Source organism: Arachis ipaensis, chromosome B10 (genome assembly GCF_000816755.2).
Source record: "Arachis ipaensis cultivar K30076 chromosome B10, Araip1.1, whole genome shotgun sequence".
Lineage (NCBI taxonomy): Eukaryota > Viridiplantae > Streptophyta > Magnoliopsida > Fabales > Fabaceae > Arachis > Arachis ipaensis.
In genome coordinates this window covers 25,105,658-25,123,207 of record NC_029794.2, presented here as the reverse complement: position 1 = coordinate 25,123,207, position 17,550 = coordinate 25,105,658, and the positions used below count along the sequence as shown (strand labels likewise).

General features: G+C 35.1%; 1 protein-coding gene and 1 pseudogene across 1 annotated transcript; one reads left to right on the top strand and one right to left on the bottom strand.

Annotated features, from left to right (window-relative positions):
• LOC110268390 (protein FAR1-RELATED SEQUENCE 9-like) lies at positions 1,924–8,734 on the top strand. The gene is made up of 8 exons (XM_021114513.1): positions 1,924–1,933; positions 2,283–2,342; positions 2,425–2,456; positions 2,502–2,586; positions 5,077–5,226; positions 5,596–5,615; positions 6,719–7,003; positions 7,157–8,734. The coding sequence occupies exons 1-8, from the start codon at positions 1,924–1,926 to the stop codon at positions 8,732–8,734; spliced, it is 2,220 nt and encodes a 739-aa protein (XP_020970172.1).
• LOC110268389 lies at positions 9,333–10,999 on the bottom strand (annotated as a pseudogene).

Genomic DNA, 17,550 nt, shown 5'->3' with positions numbered 1-17,550 from the left:
CCTCTAGAACGGATTTTGACCATGTTGAATCCAGCATACCTGGAAAATGGATTTAAGACATTAAAGCTCGATAGTAAAAACTCAAAATCAAGTGAAAGATGAACATTGTAAGATCAAGATATAACAAGAACCAGTAGGTCCAGCACTGCTCCAATATGAACAACTTTATTATAGACACAACAACTCACACTGAGAAAGTTTGTCTCAGTTCATCTTCAGTGCAGTTTGGACCAAGATTTGCAATGAAGAGAGTAGAGCATGGTCCTCCATCAGGACCTCTTTCATGCTGCTCCTATAGAAAAAATATTGCAATAAAAAGATGAAAAATTGCAACCTCACTATTGAACGCGAAATGTGTTGATGCTTAATTGATAGCGGTTTTTGTTCTCAACAATAAACCTCGAAACTGGAATGGACCGGTCGATCGGATCGGTTTAACCGCAAACTAATAACACTAACAGACCGAGCAGGCATATAAAACTGGTAATTAAAAAACCGGCAAAAAATCGTTGAATCGCACAAAAGCCGACCTGTCGGATCGAACCGGAACCAGGCCGGTTTACACAAAAAAAGGGAAGCTCATTCGTTTCTTTCTCCCTTTCTCCGTTTCTTTCTTTCAGTCAAAGAAATCACCCAAACCCAACCACAAAACCCTAGCACTATAAGCCTACACCACCGCCACAAGGAGTGTCATACTGCCGCCGTCCGTCGCACTCACAGTTCGCCATCCGTCATCTAGCGTCCCTCGTGCTCCAAATCTTCAAACCCTGTTTGCTGTCACCGATCGCGGTTGCTTCCTCGACCTCGGCATCTGTCGTCTTTGTCTGCTCAGCCCCACTTCCGTCACTGTTTGTTTGCCGTTCACGTTCGCGTTTTCGATCGCATTCTTCGCCGTACGCGTTCGCTCGGCGTTCACCATTCGCGTTCAATCGCCGTTCACCGTTCGAGTTCGCGTGCGTTTGGAAGCCACGTTGCTCTGCTTCAAACTCTACGACCAACCCGCGCGCTCCACACAGTGAGTTCCCTAAACCCGCCACCAGACAATACACTCGCACAACACCAACACTCTTCTTCGAACTCTGCAACCTATGATTTATATTACAATAAGTACTTATTTTATTTGGTATTGGTTTGGATGTTTTGGTAGACTAAATTAAAGTTACAAAAGTTATGTTCTCTTCTCTATCACGATGAAATCAAGCTTTGAATTCTCTTATTTCGTTTTAATTTTACCGCACTCAACATGTTTGATGAATTGCTTTAACCATATTTCTGGTTGGTTTTATACTTTCTAGCTTTTAGAAACTTATTAAGTTGATTGCATGTGAAATTAGAATAATTGGATCATAGTAATTAGGAAATTTTAGCTGTACAAATAGCATCTTTGCAGAAAACATGTTAGCATGATGATTGCACTTGCATTAGTGTTCTTCTGGTAAATGTTTAAACTGTTATTGTGAACTTCTTAATTTGCTAATTGTTCTTGTGTTCTTGTGTTACCGTTTTTTTGTTGTGATTTTCTGTTATTGAATTTCTTAAGTTGATTTGCTAAATTGTTGGCCTGCTGTTATACTAATTTGTCAAATTGTTCGGTTGTTGTGACTTCATTTGTTGGATTTTCTATTTAGGTCTTGTTCTTGTTTATTTGCTAACTTGTTGCTGTATATTTATTGTTTATTTGCTGGATATTGGTGATCATTGTATTTGAGATTGTTTACTATGAAAGTTAGATGTGGTGTTGAAGTCCATGATTAGTGCATCCCTTTGATTTAAATTCTAATTTTGTTAGGACTTAATGGGTTGCATTGGTTAAACACTAATAAATATTTTATGTATGCGTTTTGATTTTTTAATGAAATATGATATGACTATGATAAGGGTTTTATGGGCAATTAGGAGGTACATTATTAGTGAGTGAGAACTATGGTAATATGTATGCGAAATGATAATTGAGCTCATCAAGCATTCATTCATTGTTAAATTCAATGACATGAAACCCAGTTCATAGTCTGAGTTCCTTGAAGACCTCTGTAAACAGGTTTTTTCATCTGATTTTATGTGCATATCATCCATGCACTAGTTTTGGTTGTTTATTCTGATTAAAAAGGCATTAAACAGCTGGCTGTGCATGGTTAATTTGCATATGTTTCTCCCTGTGTTCCCGCATGTTGCTGAATTGGTAATCAATAAATTCGCCTTTTTGCTGTAAATCGGTACTTTACTAGGATTTGTTAAATTTATTGCTGTAACTTGCACTTCTTGCTGAATTTATTGCTTCTCAGTCACAGAATCAGAACAGAATGCTCAGTCAGTACTTGAATACTTGGCTTTGCTCACTGATTGTATTTGATGATAAATTTTAAGTTGATAACTTTTAAAATTTACATTTGCACTGCCCATGTTACTGATTCACTGTTCTTTCAGTTCTTTTTGTTGTTGTTAATCATCATGATGAGGTTTGTTAAAATTTGAACTGCCTATATTACTGAGTGTTCCTTCAGTGCTTTTTCTTGTTGTTACTCATTGTGGTGAACTTTGTTAAAATTTGCACTGCCTATGTTACTGATTCACGGCTTCATGCCTCTCGTAATTATCAATGGCATGAACTCCGAACCAAAGCCCCAACTCTTTGTAAAAAATTATAATGAAAGCTTATTGGGACTTTTTCTTCTACTTAAGGTATGAATCAGAATGATGTGGCCAAGTTGTGAATACACTAGTGTCAACGGACCATAATATGTATTGAATTTGTGACATCAGAAGGGTGTAATAATAACAATAATGGAGTCATGTTACTTGAATATTGAGGTTTAACATTTAAACTCTCAGCTTCTCAGCCCTGTTTGATTCTTCATCTCAGTCAATTGAATCGAATCAACCATTCTTTCTTTTTATTTTTCTCTTAGTTGATTCTTAATTTTTCTAATGTATGTAGCTTTCTGAACCAGGTGGATCAGATTATGTATTTTTCTTTATTTGGGATATTTTTGGAGATGCATTAGAAGAGCTATTTTATTATTATGTTTGGTATAATAATATTCACATGTTCTGTATGCTTGTGATTGTTTCGGTGTTGATGGTGGCCCTTTTATCCAACTGCTCTTGTTCTGTAGTATGCTTAATTTTATAAGTATTAAGATTAGACAGATATTTTGTGTTGTATTTTGCTATAACTGAACCCTAAAGAGTTGGTAGAGGATTTGAAGAAACTTGTATTTGTGTAGTATTCATTTATGTGTGTATTCTAGCCTGAGTTTTGCGCTGTTGATGCTTGTGGTTACTAATTCTGAAATTTTAAAGTTGTGCTTGATTTTTGGTTCTGAATATCTTATCTTCTGTGACTAGGAAATAGGAATAATTTGTTTTGGTTAATTACTTAATCTTGCTCATAATTTTTGTTAGCTGTATTTTGAATTTTGTTTGCTGTGACTTAGAATCATTTTGTTTGAAATAAAAAACCCCAAGCCTTAGAGGGTAGAGAAGGAAGAAGAGGAATTGGTTGAGAGATACATTGAATCAATCCAAATGAGATGATTCTGTTATGACATGAGGTGAAAGCCAAGTGAATTATAATGAGAAAGGAAATTACTATTATAAACTAACTAACAAAAGTTGTTAGCATGTACTCCTTCTTACTAACCTCTAGCTATAGCTAAGCTAATTATAACTAATTTGTGCTGACCCATTACTAACTATAATTAAGAAAGTCCTTACTAAGATATATACATACCGTAACTCCTATCATTATCTCTAATTTTCTTATTTTTTAAGCTGTTTCTTTTTTCTTTGATCTTCATCATCTCTAAATTATGCTTTCTAGAAAACTGCTGTTGCTGTGCTGATTTGACCTTGATCACTAATGTTAAGTTTGTCTCTGAAGTGTAGAAAGTTTTATGAGTGTATAACCTTTGTGAAAATATCATCCACTTGCACAGTTTTTGAGATTTGGTGTATTCCGATTTCTTTGTTATTTACATGATTTCTAAAAAAATACAAGTATGTCTTAAAATATTTAGACTTATAATGTAAAATAGGATTGACAGCTAATAATACTGCACTGAAGTTATCACAGTATATCATTGGAACTTCTATTAAAGAGATATTTAACTCATCATAGTTTTTAATCAGATCAATTTTTCTACTATATCTACTATACTCCTATAGTATCCTTTTATACTTGTCCTAGTCACAGTCGTTAACTTGTTGATGCCTAAGACACCAATTTTGAATCAAGAAATACATATTATTCAATAATAAACTTTTTATCATTAAGATCCTTAACCTAAGTTGTTCATGATTTTTAGTTCTGCATGTCTTATTTTCTGTGACTGGGGAATAGGAATCATGTATTGTGGTTAACTACTTAACTTTGTTCATGATCTTCGTTAGATGGAATTTGAATTCTGTTTGCTGTGACTTGGAATCATTTTGTAGTATTTATATTGGTTTATTCTAGCCTGAGTTTTGTGCTGTTCATTGTTTGCTTGATGTCCTTTAATTTTGTTCTGGACTGAGTTAATTGGAATTGAAGTATGTAATTGGCATAAGAGTAGATTTAATTTTGATCAGACACACCTTCGATGTTGTTGTGTTATTTTTCCGAACTTTTCATGTTATAGTTGCTGATGTCGTGTTGTTGTTGGTGTTTTCTTTTGTTTTTTTATTTTATCTTCTTGCAATTAATTAGGGACAGAAAGAGTAAGTGTTGTGTACCAAATATTAAAAGATGATTATGTGGGATTATGGAAAGCATTTGTCAGCGAGTTGCTGTATAGAAAAACAAAAAGTTGGTAAGCAATGGTTGCTTTGTTGAATTGGGTCCCTGCGCAAGTAGATGGAATTTGACTTCAAATCTGTGAAATTAATATAATCCACTTATAGTAATTATAATCTTTTCTTGTTGTTATAGTTATCTTTTACTTAAGCTCACAACTATAACATGTTTTGGGTAGACGTTTCTGTTTCTGAAATGGGAAAATCCTTGGTTTTTCAGCTGCTGCCTCTGCATTTTATACTGACTTTAACCTATTTTTTTTTTGCTTTTTTTTTCTAATGTATGTGTTTTTTTCTGTGCAGGGGTTTACCTTCATGACCCCACCGCATTTCTTGCATCTGTTGATCCTACTCTTGTAACCTGGTTGGAGGGTAGTGTTAGATATCAAACCAGTGGCATTACACGAGGTCTTACAATACTGTACAACAAACAGAAAAGGTGCTGTTATGCTGGTTTGAAATTTATCTTCAACTATTTGCATTTTGATAAAAGAGATGTCTTGGAGCAATGGTTGAGTTATCTTTGTATGACCTTAAGGTCACGAGATTAAGTCGTGTAATTGGTCATGGATGCATTTATTATGTTAGACTGTATAAATTACATCCTCTAGGAATGGTGCTTTTGCACGTGGTTTTTTTTTCTTTAATTTTTGCAGTTTAATCCAGTATATATGAATTCATTACTTGATATAGAGTAAACTTTTCCAGAATTGCAAAGGGTAAGATTCGGTAAGAGTTTGAAATGTATTAGACATAAGAATGCCACACTCTTCTTGTTACTAGCTGATGTTATGTATACCTAATAATCATCTTGCATGTTAGAGGATGAGATCCTGAAAACTGTAACTATATGAACTCTTCTGAATATTGGGCACCGATATTGTAGTACACATTTTCAACTAGACAGCATACTATATTCAGGCAGTGAGGATATTATATGGAGTACGGACTATGACATTATTTTGACTCTTTCATTCCTCTGATTTATTGTATTTAATGTAGTTTTACTTATGCTTTTACTGAGAAAAGAAATGATATTTAAAAATAAAAAAAGGTGAGGGGAACCTGGGACATGGATGCGTCTTAAATTGATACTCCGTTGTCTTTTATTTGAATTGTGTAGAACATAGATTTATTAAGGACTCCATCAAATTGTTTATACTAGGAAAGAACAAAGTATGGAACTGAATCTGATTTATATAGGCTTGGATGAAATAAATGCACATAATTTTTGGATATTCTAAATAACAGTTTATTATTGGTTAGTGATGTATTATGGGATAAATGTAGTTACTTGTACTAACTGAACTAAATGCTATACATGTTGAATCTGGATATGATTTAATGCTAATTATTATGGATGTTTAGTTTTAGTTTGAGTTAATATCTTAACTAAAATAGGACAACTTTGTAATTAAATATTTTTATAAGATGACTGAATATATAATTTCTGTAAGCATTAAAAAAGTTAAGTTATATTTTTTTATCATTTTGCAGAAACTCAATGCACCTCAGCCCCATTCCTCTCTGAAATTGAAAGAAAAAGGCAAATCAAGCTCTACCCACCCATTTACCCAGCCCCGCTGCCCGCAGCACTGCAGCCACGCCAACCATCGCAGCCACCTCAATTTTGGTGAGAATGTCATTCTATTTCGTACAGACCATTACAAATGAAATTCTAAAGTGATGAAATCATTGATGCTCATTTTTAAAAAAAAATAATCTAAATATATGTTGTTATGCTTAGATCTTTAAGATACAAAGAAGATAGTCAACCAAATGAGGGACATAAAAGTAAATACAATTGGATGGATTGTATTAAAAACTTTTAGTTCCTTAAAAGGTGTTACTGTATTTTATGTGAATTAGTGGTAATTTTTGTAGTCTACATATCTGTGAAATGTTAATTGTGTCGTGATGTGTTTGTTTTTTTTATAAATTGGAGGTGTATCTTCGTTTTTGGGAGATGGATCCGTTGGATAGTGATTTTTTCGGATCAGACTCCGATGTTGGGTTCCTTAGAGGAGACGATCTAGACTTTTTAGACGACGATTCAGAGGCTGATGAAGATAGACCTCAAGATAAGAGAATAGCAGAGCTGTCACAAGAAGATATCATGCAACTTCAGTTTACAGATGAGGAAGCTGTCTATCGATTCTACAAGACTTATGCAATGATGCACGGTTTCGCTGTGAGGTTGGATGAAGTCAGACGCGATAACGATGGTTCCGTAATTATGCGCCAAATTGTTTGCAATCGGGCGGGCTCAAGAAAGGAAGAGGTTGAAAAGGACGAAAGAATCAGGGACCACCGACCCCTAACTCGAAGTTGTTGCCCGGCTAGAATTCGTGCAAGACTAGATACAAAAATTTAGCAATGGAAGGTTGTTTCGTTCTACGAAAAGTACTCTCATGAATTAGTTGCTCCACTCGACGTTAGCATGATGCCTGAGTATCGCACATTCAGTGTCTCGGATAAAGCTCAGGCAAATAATTTGCACGACATAGGTATCAGGACCTGTCACATCTTGGGATACTTGGCTGCTCAAAAAGGTGGATATGCAAACTTGCCATTCAACCAAAAAGACATGTACAACCTCATTACTCAATATAGGAAGGAAAAGGTGAAGGGTGGTGATGCAAATGCTGCAATAAGCTATCTGAGAGGTAAAGTTGGGAACGATTCTTATTTCTTTGGCAAGTACACATTAAGTAATGAGAATCGATTGGAAAATTTGTTCTGGGCTGATGGGACTAACAGCATTGATTATGAGTGCTTTGGGGATGTATTGACATTTGATTCGACTTACAATAGGAATGTCTACAATAAACCACTTGTTATATTTTCTGGTAGTAATCATCATGGGCAGACCGTCGTATTCGGTTGTGGTCTTCTTGTTAATGAGGATATTGGTTCATACAAGTGGCTCTTGGAAACTTTTTTGGAAGCAATGGGGAGTAAACACCCTACGGCAGTTGTCACCGACGGAGATCTTTCAATGAGAGAAGCAATTAAACAGGTCTTTCCTTCTGTAACACATCGACTATGTGCATGGCACTTACATAGGAATGCATGCGAGAAGGTTAAGAATAGTGGATTTCTAATGGACTTCAAGCAATTGATTTATGCCAATGTGAGTGTTGAAGAGTTTGAGGTCAGGTGGGAAGATATGGTGGCCAGGTATAACTTATCAAGCAACTCTTGGGTCGTCCAAACCTATGAGATGAGGAATCTATGGGCTCTTGCATATTTGAAGGACCAATTTTTTGGGCAAATCAGGACAACATCCCAGTGTGAAGGGATTAACTCTCTAATAAAAGCATATGTGAGAAAGAAAGATACCCTTCTTGAATTCATCAATAACATGGAGACCGTGGTTAGCCATTACAGGAACAATGAAAGAGTCGCAGAGTTCAATAGTAAATATACCGCTCCAGTACTTGTGACTTCTTTGCCGACACTTGAAGATTTTGCTGCAAAGACTTTCACTCGTAACATGTTCTGGGAGGTCAGGAAGGAAATTGAGGGTACTTGTGCAATGAATACAGAGTTGGTAATTCAGGATGGTGGAAAACTATACTTCAAGTGTAACATTTTTGGAGTGCCAGAGATTCATCATGTGGTTGAGTTTGACAGAGTTCGGGGGATTCTCCGTTGCGAGTGTCTGTGGTTCGAAAATAGAGGAATTCCCTGCATGCATATATTCGCCTGCCTAAAGCACCAACATGTTGAAGTTATTCCAGAAAGCTTAGTGTGCAAGCGTTGGACGAAGAATGCCAAGAGTGACTTCATGAAGTCAAACGTCGATGATCCAAGTGATTCTGATAAGGTACTAAAGTGTCGTTTGGGTGTGTTGGGTGCTGAGTGTTCTAGGTTGATGGATTTGGCCTGTAAGAATTCAAGTGATTTTGTCGAAGCAATGAATAGTGTTGTCGACACAATTACAAAACTCCAAAAGTGAGGTGAAAATCCACATAACACTAACTTAGACGATGACTGCGTTGGTGACCCATTGGTGGTGAAGAGTAAGGGAGCTCCCAAGAAAAACTCAAAATTCAAGCAACAGAGAAAGTGTTCAAACTGCGGTGTGACAGGGCACTACAACAAAAGTTGTCCTAATGCTCCTGGTAGAATCCCAAAGGAGCCAGTAGACGATGATACAGAAACAAATATCAGCAGCATCCTCCCTAAGGTATCTCATACTATAACTATGTCTAGACATTTGTTGTATGCTGATCCGTCATATTGTGTTATGGATTTATAAACTATGTTACTCTCACGCATTTGTAATGGACTGTGGTGTTTGCTTTGTGATCAGCGCAAAAGACATGACAGTGTGAAAAATCAGCATAAGATGGAAAAAGATAGGAACATTGGTGGTGGAACAGCACCAACCTCAGCAGCTAAGTCGGCTTTTATTGATCAAGTGAAAACATCAAGCCTTGGTCCCAATATCCCGGTTTGTGCGTCTACAAGTAACGAAGAGTCCGGGATGGGTTCCATATCAGCTGGGTCTTCTGTTGTGGCCCCTAAAACTGGAATGGCAGCTTGAAGATGATTCAGATTTTTGAATGATTGGTTAGGCCTAGCTTATATTCCACAACAGAGCGCTCATACAACAACGTTCCCCATAAAAGATATACCTATAACCTCATCTTTGAAGCCTGCTCTTCGGCTTCCTCCGGAGAAACATACCGGAAAAGATTATGCAAATCCATTTTCTCTAACTGTTCTTTATAGTTGTCGAATTTGGATAATCCATTCAAACGCTGCTTCTCAATCCCTTCCCACATCAACATGCCATTCTCCATGCTATCTTCTGCCTTGTTATAGTACTGCAAAACCTCTTCAGAAGCACCAATGTCCGGGTCCTTATTGGTTGCCACCGAATAACACCAATGAAGCTTTGCTTGCTCAAACTGCTGATACCCAAGTGTAAGAAGTCGTTCATAGAAGTCGGGTTTGATTCTCACGGCCTCTTCGTATCTCGTTTCTGCTCTTGTGTACTCAGTTTGAGCCCAGTCATATGCAGACTTGATACTCTCCAAAGACTCTCTTGATCCATCCTCTGCAGAAGATACACGCTTCCTCGCCCTAGACATGTGAACATTCCCCCAATTAAACAATGCCGAAGCTGCCATTTCTTGAAATTTATCAGCTGCAATTTCAAACAGTTCTTGAGCATCATCATCCAATGCAGTATCCTCCATTGCTTCGGAATATAGCTTCATTCCAACCTCGTGAATATCTAGATATGCATCAGAGTCAAACCCAACATGGTTCTTGAACAGCCTTGCAAACTGGACAAGCCAGTCCTCCACAGTAATCACCCGGTTTGCTACCGGTTCGGCTCTTTGCCTAGCTACATTCTCTATATCCTCACCTGATTTGCTAACATAAGTTGGCACCCCACGTCCCATGGTTTTATCATCATAAGATGGTTCCTGTGAAGGATCCACTTCACAGGAATATAAAGTCGAATTGATCCCAGCACATTACCGGAACTTTCAGCTAGCCTTAAATCAGCAACATTGGTTATTGTAACAAAATCACCTTCTCAATCCTTATACTTCACAAGAACACTCTTCAATTGTGGAAACCGATCCTTTATTGTATCCCTTATCATCGTCAAACTACAATTCACCGGCAGCTGCGCCCATCGTATATCCTCTCCAAATATGAACTTCACTGTCCTTGTAATCGCAGTTTCTCGCCGCTTAACAGGTCTTGCTTCCAAATTGTGTTTCTCAGTTGGGTTCTTGACCACTTCCTTATCCTCATCCTTAACATGACTCTTCACATTCTCCTGCACATGATCCGTCTGCACCACCTCCTTGTGCACAACCTCCTTATTCTCTTCCATCTTCTCGTCACTTTTCTGGTGATGACCTTTCTTCTTCTTTAGATTCTCCTTCACCACTTTTCGCAACTGGGCAACTGGAGGCTCTGTGATTGTAGCCAAAGCAATCTCAATCTCATCTATACTGATGTCTGAGTTGAATTATTTCCCTTCCATTGTAACGCCAATATCTTTCTCACATTAACATTACTCTTGATTGAAAATTGACAATAAGGATCGACATATAGGGAACTACTTATTCCCTATAACTGAGCCTTATATATTACGAAAATGATCACCTCTAAAACATTGAATACCACATTAGTATTTAATTGTTCCTTGACCACGGAATCATATGATATGCTAACCTGATATATGAGGCGGCATGATATTTAGGATGAATAAAACAAATTCATTATATGGCATTATACCTTATCAACACAAAAAAATAATGATATAACATACGATTATAGGAGTAGAGAATCAGAAGACCTGCCTGCTGCAGAAGCATGACTCCACAACTCATAATAAGAAATCAACCAAAATCTGATAATTCCATAGCAGACAACCTCTTGAACTGCCTGTCACAAGCATGATAATGTCAAATTGTGATACTAAATTGATGGACTACGACAAGTTTCAAAACTGAACACAAGAATTGGGATGAACAAGAAGATACTAATCAAAGTACAAGACCTAGTTGAAGAATCATTGTGAGATTCAGCACCTTTAACTAGGGTTACACGATCGGACACAAATTCGGATCGGTCAAGAATAATTTTAAGGAACATCTCTTAAAAATGTTCAGCCATCTTAATCTGCAAGAGGACGAGTCCAATCATACTCTTAAAATTCTTTTTTTTTCTGCTTAACACAAAATAAAATCCAATTTACCTCATCATTGTCGAATTCTACAACTCCAAATGGAACAAATGTTGATATAACAGATCTACGATGAGCAACATGAAGATCAATTTCCAGTTTCTCAGCCTCTGCTGGAAGACATGGCATGATGAATAGACCAAACTTTTCGTAAACCCTATCCTCTGGAAAGGGGCAAAATTTTATGTAGTATGAGTTGAGATGAACAATTTTCTCTTATACTTTCCAAGACTTTCTAAAGGGAGAAGAAACTAACATCTAATGTAATTCTCCGCTTGACTTGTCATCTGAAAAAAAGGGGGAAAAAGTGAAATACGACAGCAATTCAAGGAAGAGAATAAGAAACCCACTAACCTAAAGATCAGTCCGAGAAGAGGGTCACTATGAACAGTGATGACCCTCGGGGGAGCAGACGTCGTTGCCAATTTGCAGGAAAGGCTGAAAATAGGGTCACAAAATTGGGTGAGTGCTTTATTTTTCGCGGGTTTGGGGCTATCGGGGTTTTTGGTTTGGCGGGTATGTATGTGAGAGTATCTTTTGATTCTCGTAGATTTAATTTTTGGGGGGTTTCTACCACCCAAACTATTCAGAACAACAACCGCTATCAGTTAAATTACAAAGGGAGCAGAGTTTTCGGGTGAACATGCGGAGTTCTCTAACACCTTTGCTATATAATTTCTGTAAAATTGTAATTATTGTGTAGTGTAGTGTACCTACTCATTCAATTTTGAGGTTACAACGTCTCTTCTATTTTAGTTTACAATTTTAGTAAAATAAATGGAAACAACACAATACTATCGATAAAAATGGCAGAATTAGAAACAAATAATTAGAAACGGTTATAGTATAAAGTCTTACTAAAATAAAATACCTAACCCTGTCAATGTAAATAATTCAAAAAATCTTAAACTTTGAAAAATAAATAAGACTCAGATCATTAACATAAAAAATGGCTGCATTTCAGTTAATTTTGGTGACCAATTTCTTTGTGGCTTCGATGGTGTTTTCTTTGACCTTATTGTAATTACTCAGCACTAAGTCTAAGGCCAATCGCATGCGAGTAGATTCGTCCACTGGCTGCATGTTGTGAAATTAATAAATTAGTGAACATTCTATTCAATAAGGATACAATATCAGCAATTATAATGTTATACTCACTGGTATGATAAATGAATTTCTGGTCTCAGCATATAACTGCCATCTAGCAACCCACATCCCAGAATCAAACCTGAGGCATACGAATTAAAGTATTTGTTTCATCTTTCCTAGAAACTTATTTGAATTTGCTTAAATTCATATAGTAACTTGGCTTACGAGTTATCTTGTTGTGGAAGATTCTGTGGATAATAGATCTGAAATTCACCGAGTTGATATGCAACTTCATCCAACTCTAACTTACCCACTAATCTCTCATCGGCCAAATGTTCATGGATCATCCAGTCAATGAAATTTGCCTACATTGACAGCAATTATAACTATAAGTAATTGTTGCTGAAAATTAAATGAGTTACTGGCAACAAATTCAATTGAGAAGCATGAATAACTCACTAGTTGTCGAATCTGTCGCTCCCTTATGGTTTTCCTTGGTCGTTGTTGCATCGGATCTATACATATCAACTTCCTCTTCTTCACGTCAACACATAATAAGTACCAGTGTTTAAAGATGTCCTTAATTGGTACATAAATCTAAAAATCACAAAAACCCAATATTATAAAAACATATAACGGCAAATGAAAGTAGATGGGTAGGTTTCAAAGTTAAAACAAATACATTAGCTACCTTTGATAAGCTGCTAACATCAGATAAGTATGTTGAATGGTTCATTACCACCTCTGATGGTGGGTAGAAAAAGGAAAGTGCTTGTTCCTATCAAGTTTTACAGTCAATGAAAATTGTGATTCACTTTGGTTGTTTTATTAAAGCATATAGTAGACCTTGAATTCATATGACTTACGGAGACCCTAGGTGGAAGAAACCATATCTTTGGACCTCCGGAACGGTTTTTTTCATCATGAGTCATTTTGCATGCAACCATTGTTAATATCTAGCAAGTTTAAAGGTAACAAATAAAGTTAGTCTCAGAGGTTTGAAAAATAAAAAATTTAACGAAAAAAATTTGGAATGTTACATTAGCATCTATCTGTCGCATAGGCTTAAGTGCATCGAATGATCTTCTACAACCATCCACACCTTCGTATACAAGTATTTTCTCGCTGTTGTAAAAATAAATAGATAAATAAATAAATAATCTTACCACGTGAAATAAAATATTTAACAACTTTTATCTATATGTATATTAACAAGATACTTACTCGAGAGAGGCATTAGCATTATATAAGTATATAGCTACCATTGCTTCTTCTTCATTGACCAGCATATCTCTGGGGATTTCAAACGTCAATTGAAATAAAAATAATCATGAAATCATAGTCAAATTATTCATAATGAACATATTCTTAATAAAATAATTTTTACTTACTAGTATTGTCAATGAACGCAATCTTTCAACTTCACATTTGACGACATCCAACACACACAGTTGTCCATTGATGAGCGGATAATTTATACGCTTTTTGGCATTGTTTTTAGTATGTTTTTAGTAGGATCTAGTCACTTTTAGGGATGTTTTCATTAGTTTTTATGTTAAATTCACATTTCTGGACTTTACTATGAGTTTGTGTGTTTTTCTGTGATTTCAGGTATTTTCTGGCTGAAATTGAGGGACTTGAGCAGAAATCAGATTCACTGAGATTTGCAAGGTGACCATAGCTTGCTTCATACCAACAATCTCCGTGGGATTCGACCCTTACTCACGTAAGGTATTACTTGGACGACCCAGTGCACTTGCTGGTTAGTTGTATCGAAGTTGTGACAATTATGTATTGAGATCAGAGCACCAAGTTGCTCACGTTGCCGGGGATTGTTTGAGCCTGGACATCACAATTTCGTGCACTATGTTTTTGGCGCCGTTGCCGGGGATTGTTTGAGTTTGGACAACTGACGGCTCATCTTGTTGCTCAGATTAGGTAATTTTCTTTTTATTTTATTTTCAAAAATTTTTCAAAAATATTTCTAAAATTTTCTCATCTGTTTTCGAAAAAAAAAATAAAAATAAAAAATAAAAATGTTTTCAAAAATTTTATTCAAGATTTTTAAGAATGAATTCTAGTGTTTCATGAAGCATGTGAAGCCTGGCTGGCTGTAAAGCCATGTCTAAATTCTTTTGGACTGAGGCTTCCAACCATCAGCTCTTACACGACTGTAGGGTATGTCAGGCGTGTCATGTCTGAATCACCTGCTGAAGCTTGGCTGGCCATTGGCCATGTCTAGTGTTTTGGACTGGAGCTTTCATTGAAAGCTTGGCTGGCTAGTGAGCCATGTCTAATTCCTGGACTGAAGCTTTAGACTAACATGGCAAGATTCCTGGAATTCATATTAAAAATTTTGGAATCCTTATTTTTCCTTTTTCTATTAATTTTCAAAAAAAAATTACCAAAAAAATCAGAAAATCATAAAAATCAAAAATATTTTTCTGTTTCTTGTTTGAGTCTTGAGTCACATTATAAGTTTGGTGTCACTTGCATATGCATCTTGCATTTTTCGAAAATTTCATGCATTCATAGTGTTCTTCATGATCTTCAAGTTGTTCTTGGTAAGTCTTCTTGTATGATCTTGATGATTTTTTGTTATGTGTCTTTTCATGTTTATCATATGCATTCTTGAATTCTTAATGAGTTGTCCATCACAGTTAGTTGCCTGCATATTAAATGTATACATTACAAATATTTATTTTGATCATTTTCAGTTTCATTAAACACAATTTCGTACTGTTCATATGTTACTATATTCACCTACTATTAAGCATGAAATTCGCATTTGGCAAACTTTAGTAATCCTTAAAACAGAGATTACTAATTCTTGTTACTTACCCTACTGCCATTTGCTTCTTCACCTCCAGCAGTAGACATTATGGTGTTTGCAGGAGGAGTTAATGTTTGGGCCAAATTCTAAAACTCTTGGCGTATCGTTATTTGTACCTCTTGTTTCACTCTCAAAATCTTTGAATCAATGTATTCAGTTAAACATTGATACATTGGTTCTGAGAGTAAATTTAAATGTTGATTGCTGACAAATAAATTGTCGAAGGAGGCTTCTGTGTTCTTCTTGGAAAGACTTTGACTACACAAGTGCGAAATTAAATTATAGTTAAAAAAATTTTTTTAGATTGTCATACAAGTCTCTTATTGTGAGAAAATAACAAAAAAAAAAATACCGTAACAAAAATCTATTTAATATTAATTTATTTTACATAGGATTAAATTGTAAATAATAAAACTGATAGTCAAATACTAAACAAATAATTTTAAGACAATTGACTTTTATAAAGCCGGAAATATATAGTTGTTAATTTTAAATATTTATTCATGGTTGATTAATGAATTTATGCATAAAAATTATTAAAACGGTACAATAATTAGGAATACCTTTAAATTGAGATTTACCTGGAGGATATGTCACAAATAGCATCTTGCGCGACGGTGATGATTTCGTTCTGCGTGACCTTTTTTTCCATATTTTTTTTGCGTTGAGTTTACTCTTCAAACAAAGTAAAAACACGTAAATAATGTCAGATTGAGTTTCAAATAAGTTAATCATCAGTTACAATTTTATAGGTTAATACTAACATGTAGACAATAAAATACGAAGCATAGTATGGAACGAATAAAAATTAAACAAAAATTAAAATGAAATAAAGTTAGACACCAAAAAATTAATAAAAAACTTGACGTTACGAACCTCTTTGAACTGCTCCTAGTTGCACGACCAGTCATGATGTCACTTTAATGGTAATGTGAGTGCTAAAAAGGGTGAATAACACAGAAACATAAAACAAGTTGTTAGGGAGGCATGAACAGTAGTGACTACTCTAACGTTATTTATAATGTTTCCATTGTCGTTTGAAATTTGAAAAGGTAATACTATCTAAAAAATAGGAGGTTTAAGTTAAATTTTTTTCTTTCAATTTTAAATTAATTCGACTACACATGTGGAATTTGTTACGAATTTTTATCTGATGGCCTTTAACAATATTCAAATTTAAGTTAGTCTTTGCACAGGTGGCAAACTGTTTAAACCTCATTTTAAAAATGTTGCCTTAATTTAAATCTTAAATATGTTTCACTAAGTTAATTTATAAAATTAATCTTAGCGTTTTATTTATCCTAAAAATTATAAACTAAAATTAAAATTCATAACTTGTTTTAACAGAATTAAAATAAAATAAAAAAATAAGCCTTGAATAAAAATAAATGTACTAAAATTTGAATTTCAAAATAAAAAAAATTACAAAAATAAATAAATTACTTAAACATTATTTTTTAAAGATTTACTTAATATAAGTGATCAATATACATAGGCTTTTTTATATAAACAAATATCACAACTATATTATTTCCAAAAAAAGCACGAAGATAAATGGTTCTGAAAATTCACAAAAGCATAGGCGGCGCATCTGCGAATTGAATTTACACTCTAGTTCAGATGTGGTAGCCATGAATTAGGATTGACATGAGCGGCATTTATGGCACGGCGCCCACGCAATAAATGGGGAGACCAATTTGTGGCTGGCTCCGACACCTCCGATGGGGCATCCCCGAATTGGAGTGTAATTAAAAGTTAGAGGTTTCTTTTCACTTAAGCCAACCCTAACATCTATTATCATAGACTTTCACTACATATTTCCACATTATTATTTTTAATACTGATTTAACAATGGGATGCTTTTTAATTTTAAATTATTCTAGTATTAAAAGTGTGATGATCTTATTTAGGAAATAGAAATCGGATCGTCGGATTTGAGTTTAAAAAATTAAAAAAATTTGAAATATGCACTCCGAAATGTAGATCTGTGTACTCCAATTTAATTAAATTTTTTAAACACATATCAGAAACTATGACTTGTGTATCCCATTTTTTTTTTATTTTTCAAACACAAATAAAAAAACAGTTTCAAAATCTAAATTCATGAAAACAAAATAAATATTTTCAATCAATC

What these genes read in the sequence shown, in the direction of transcription:
- LOC110268390 (XM_021114513.1), top strand. An exon ending in GAAAAGGTGCTGTTATGCTG is followed by an intron (nt 5,227 to 5,595) that starts GTTTGAAATTTA and finishes CTTGCATGTTAG; the next exon opens with AGGATGAGATCCTGAAAACT. An exon ending in GACGCGATAACGATGGTTCC is followed by an intron (nt 7,004 to 7,156) that starts GTAATTATGCGC and finishes TAGCAATGGAAG; the next exon opens with GTTGTTTCGTTCTACGAAAA.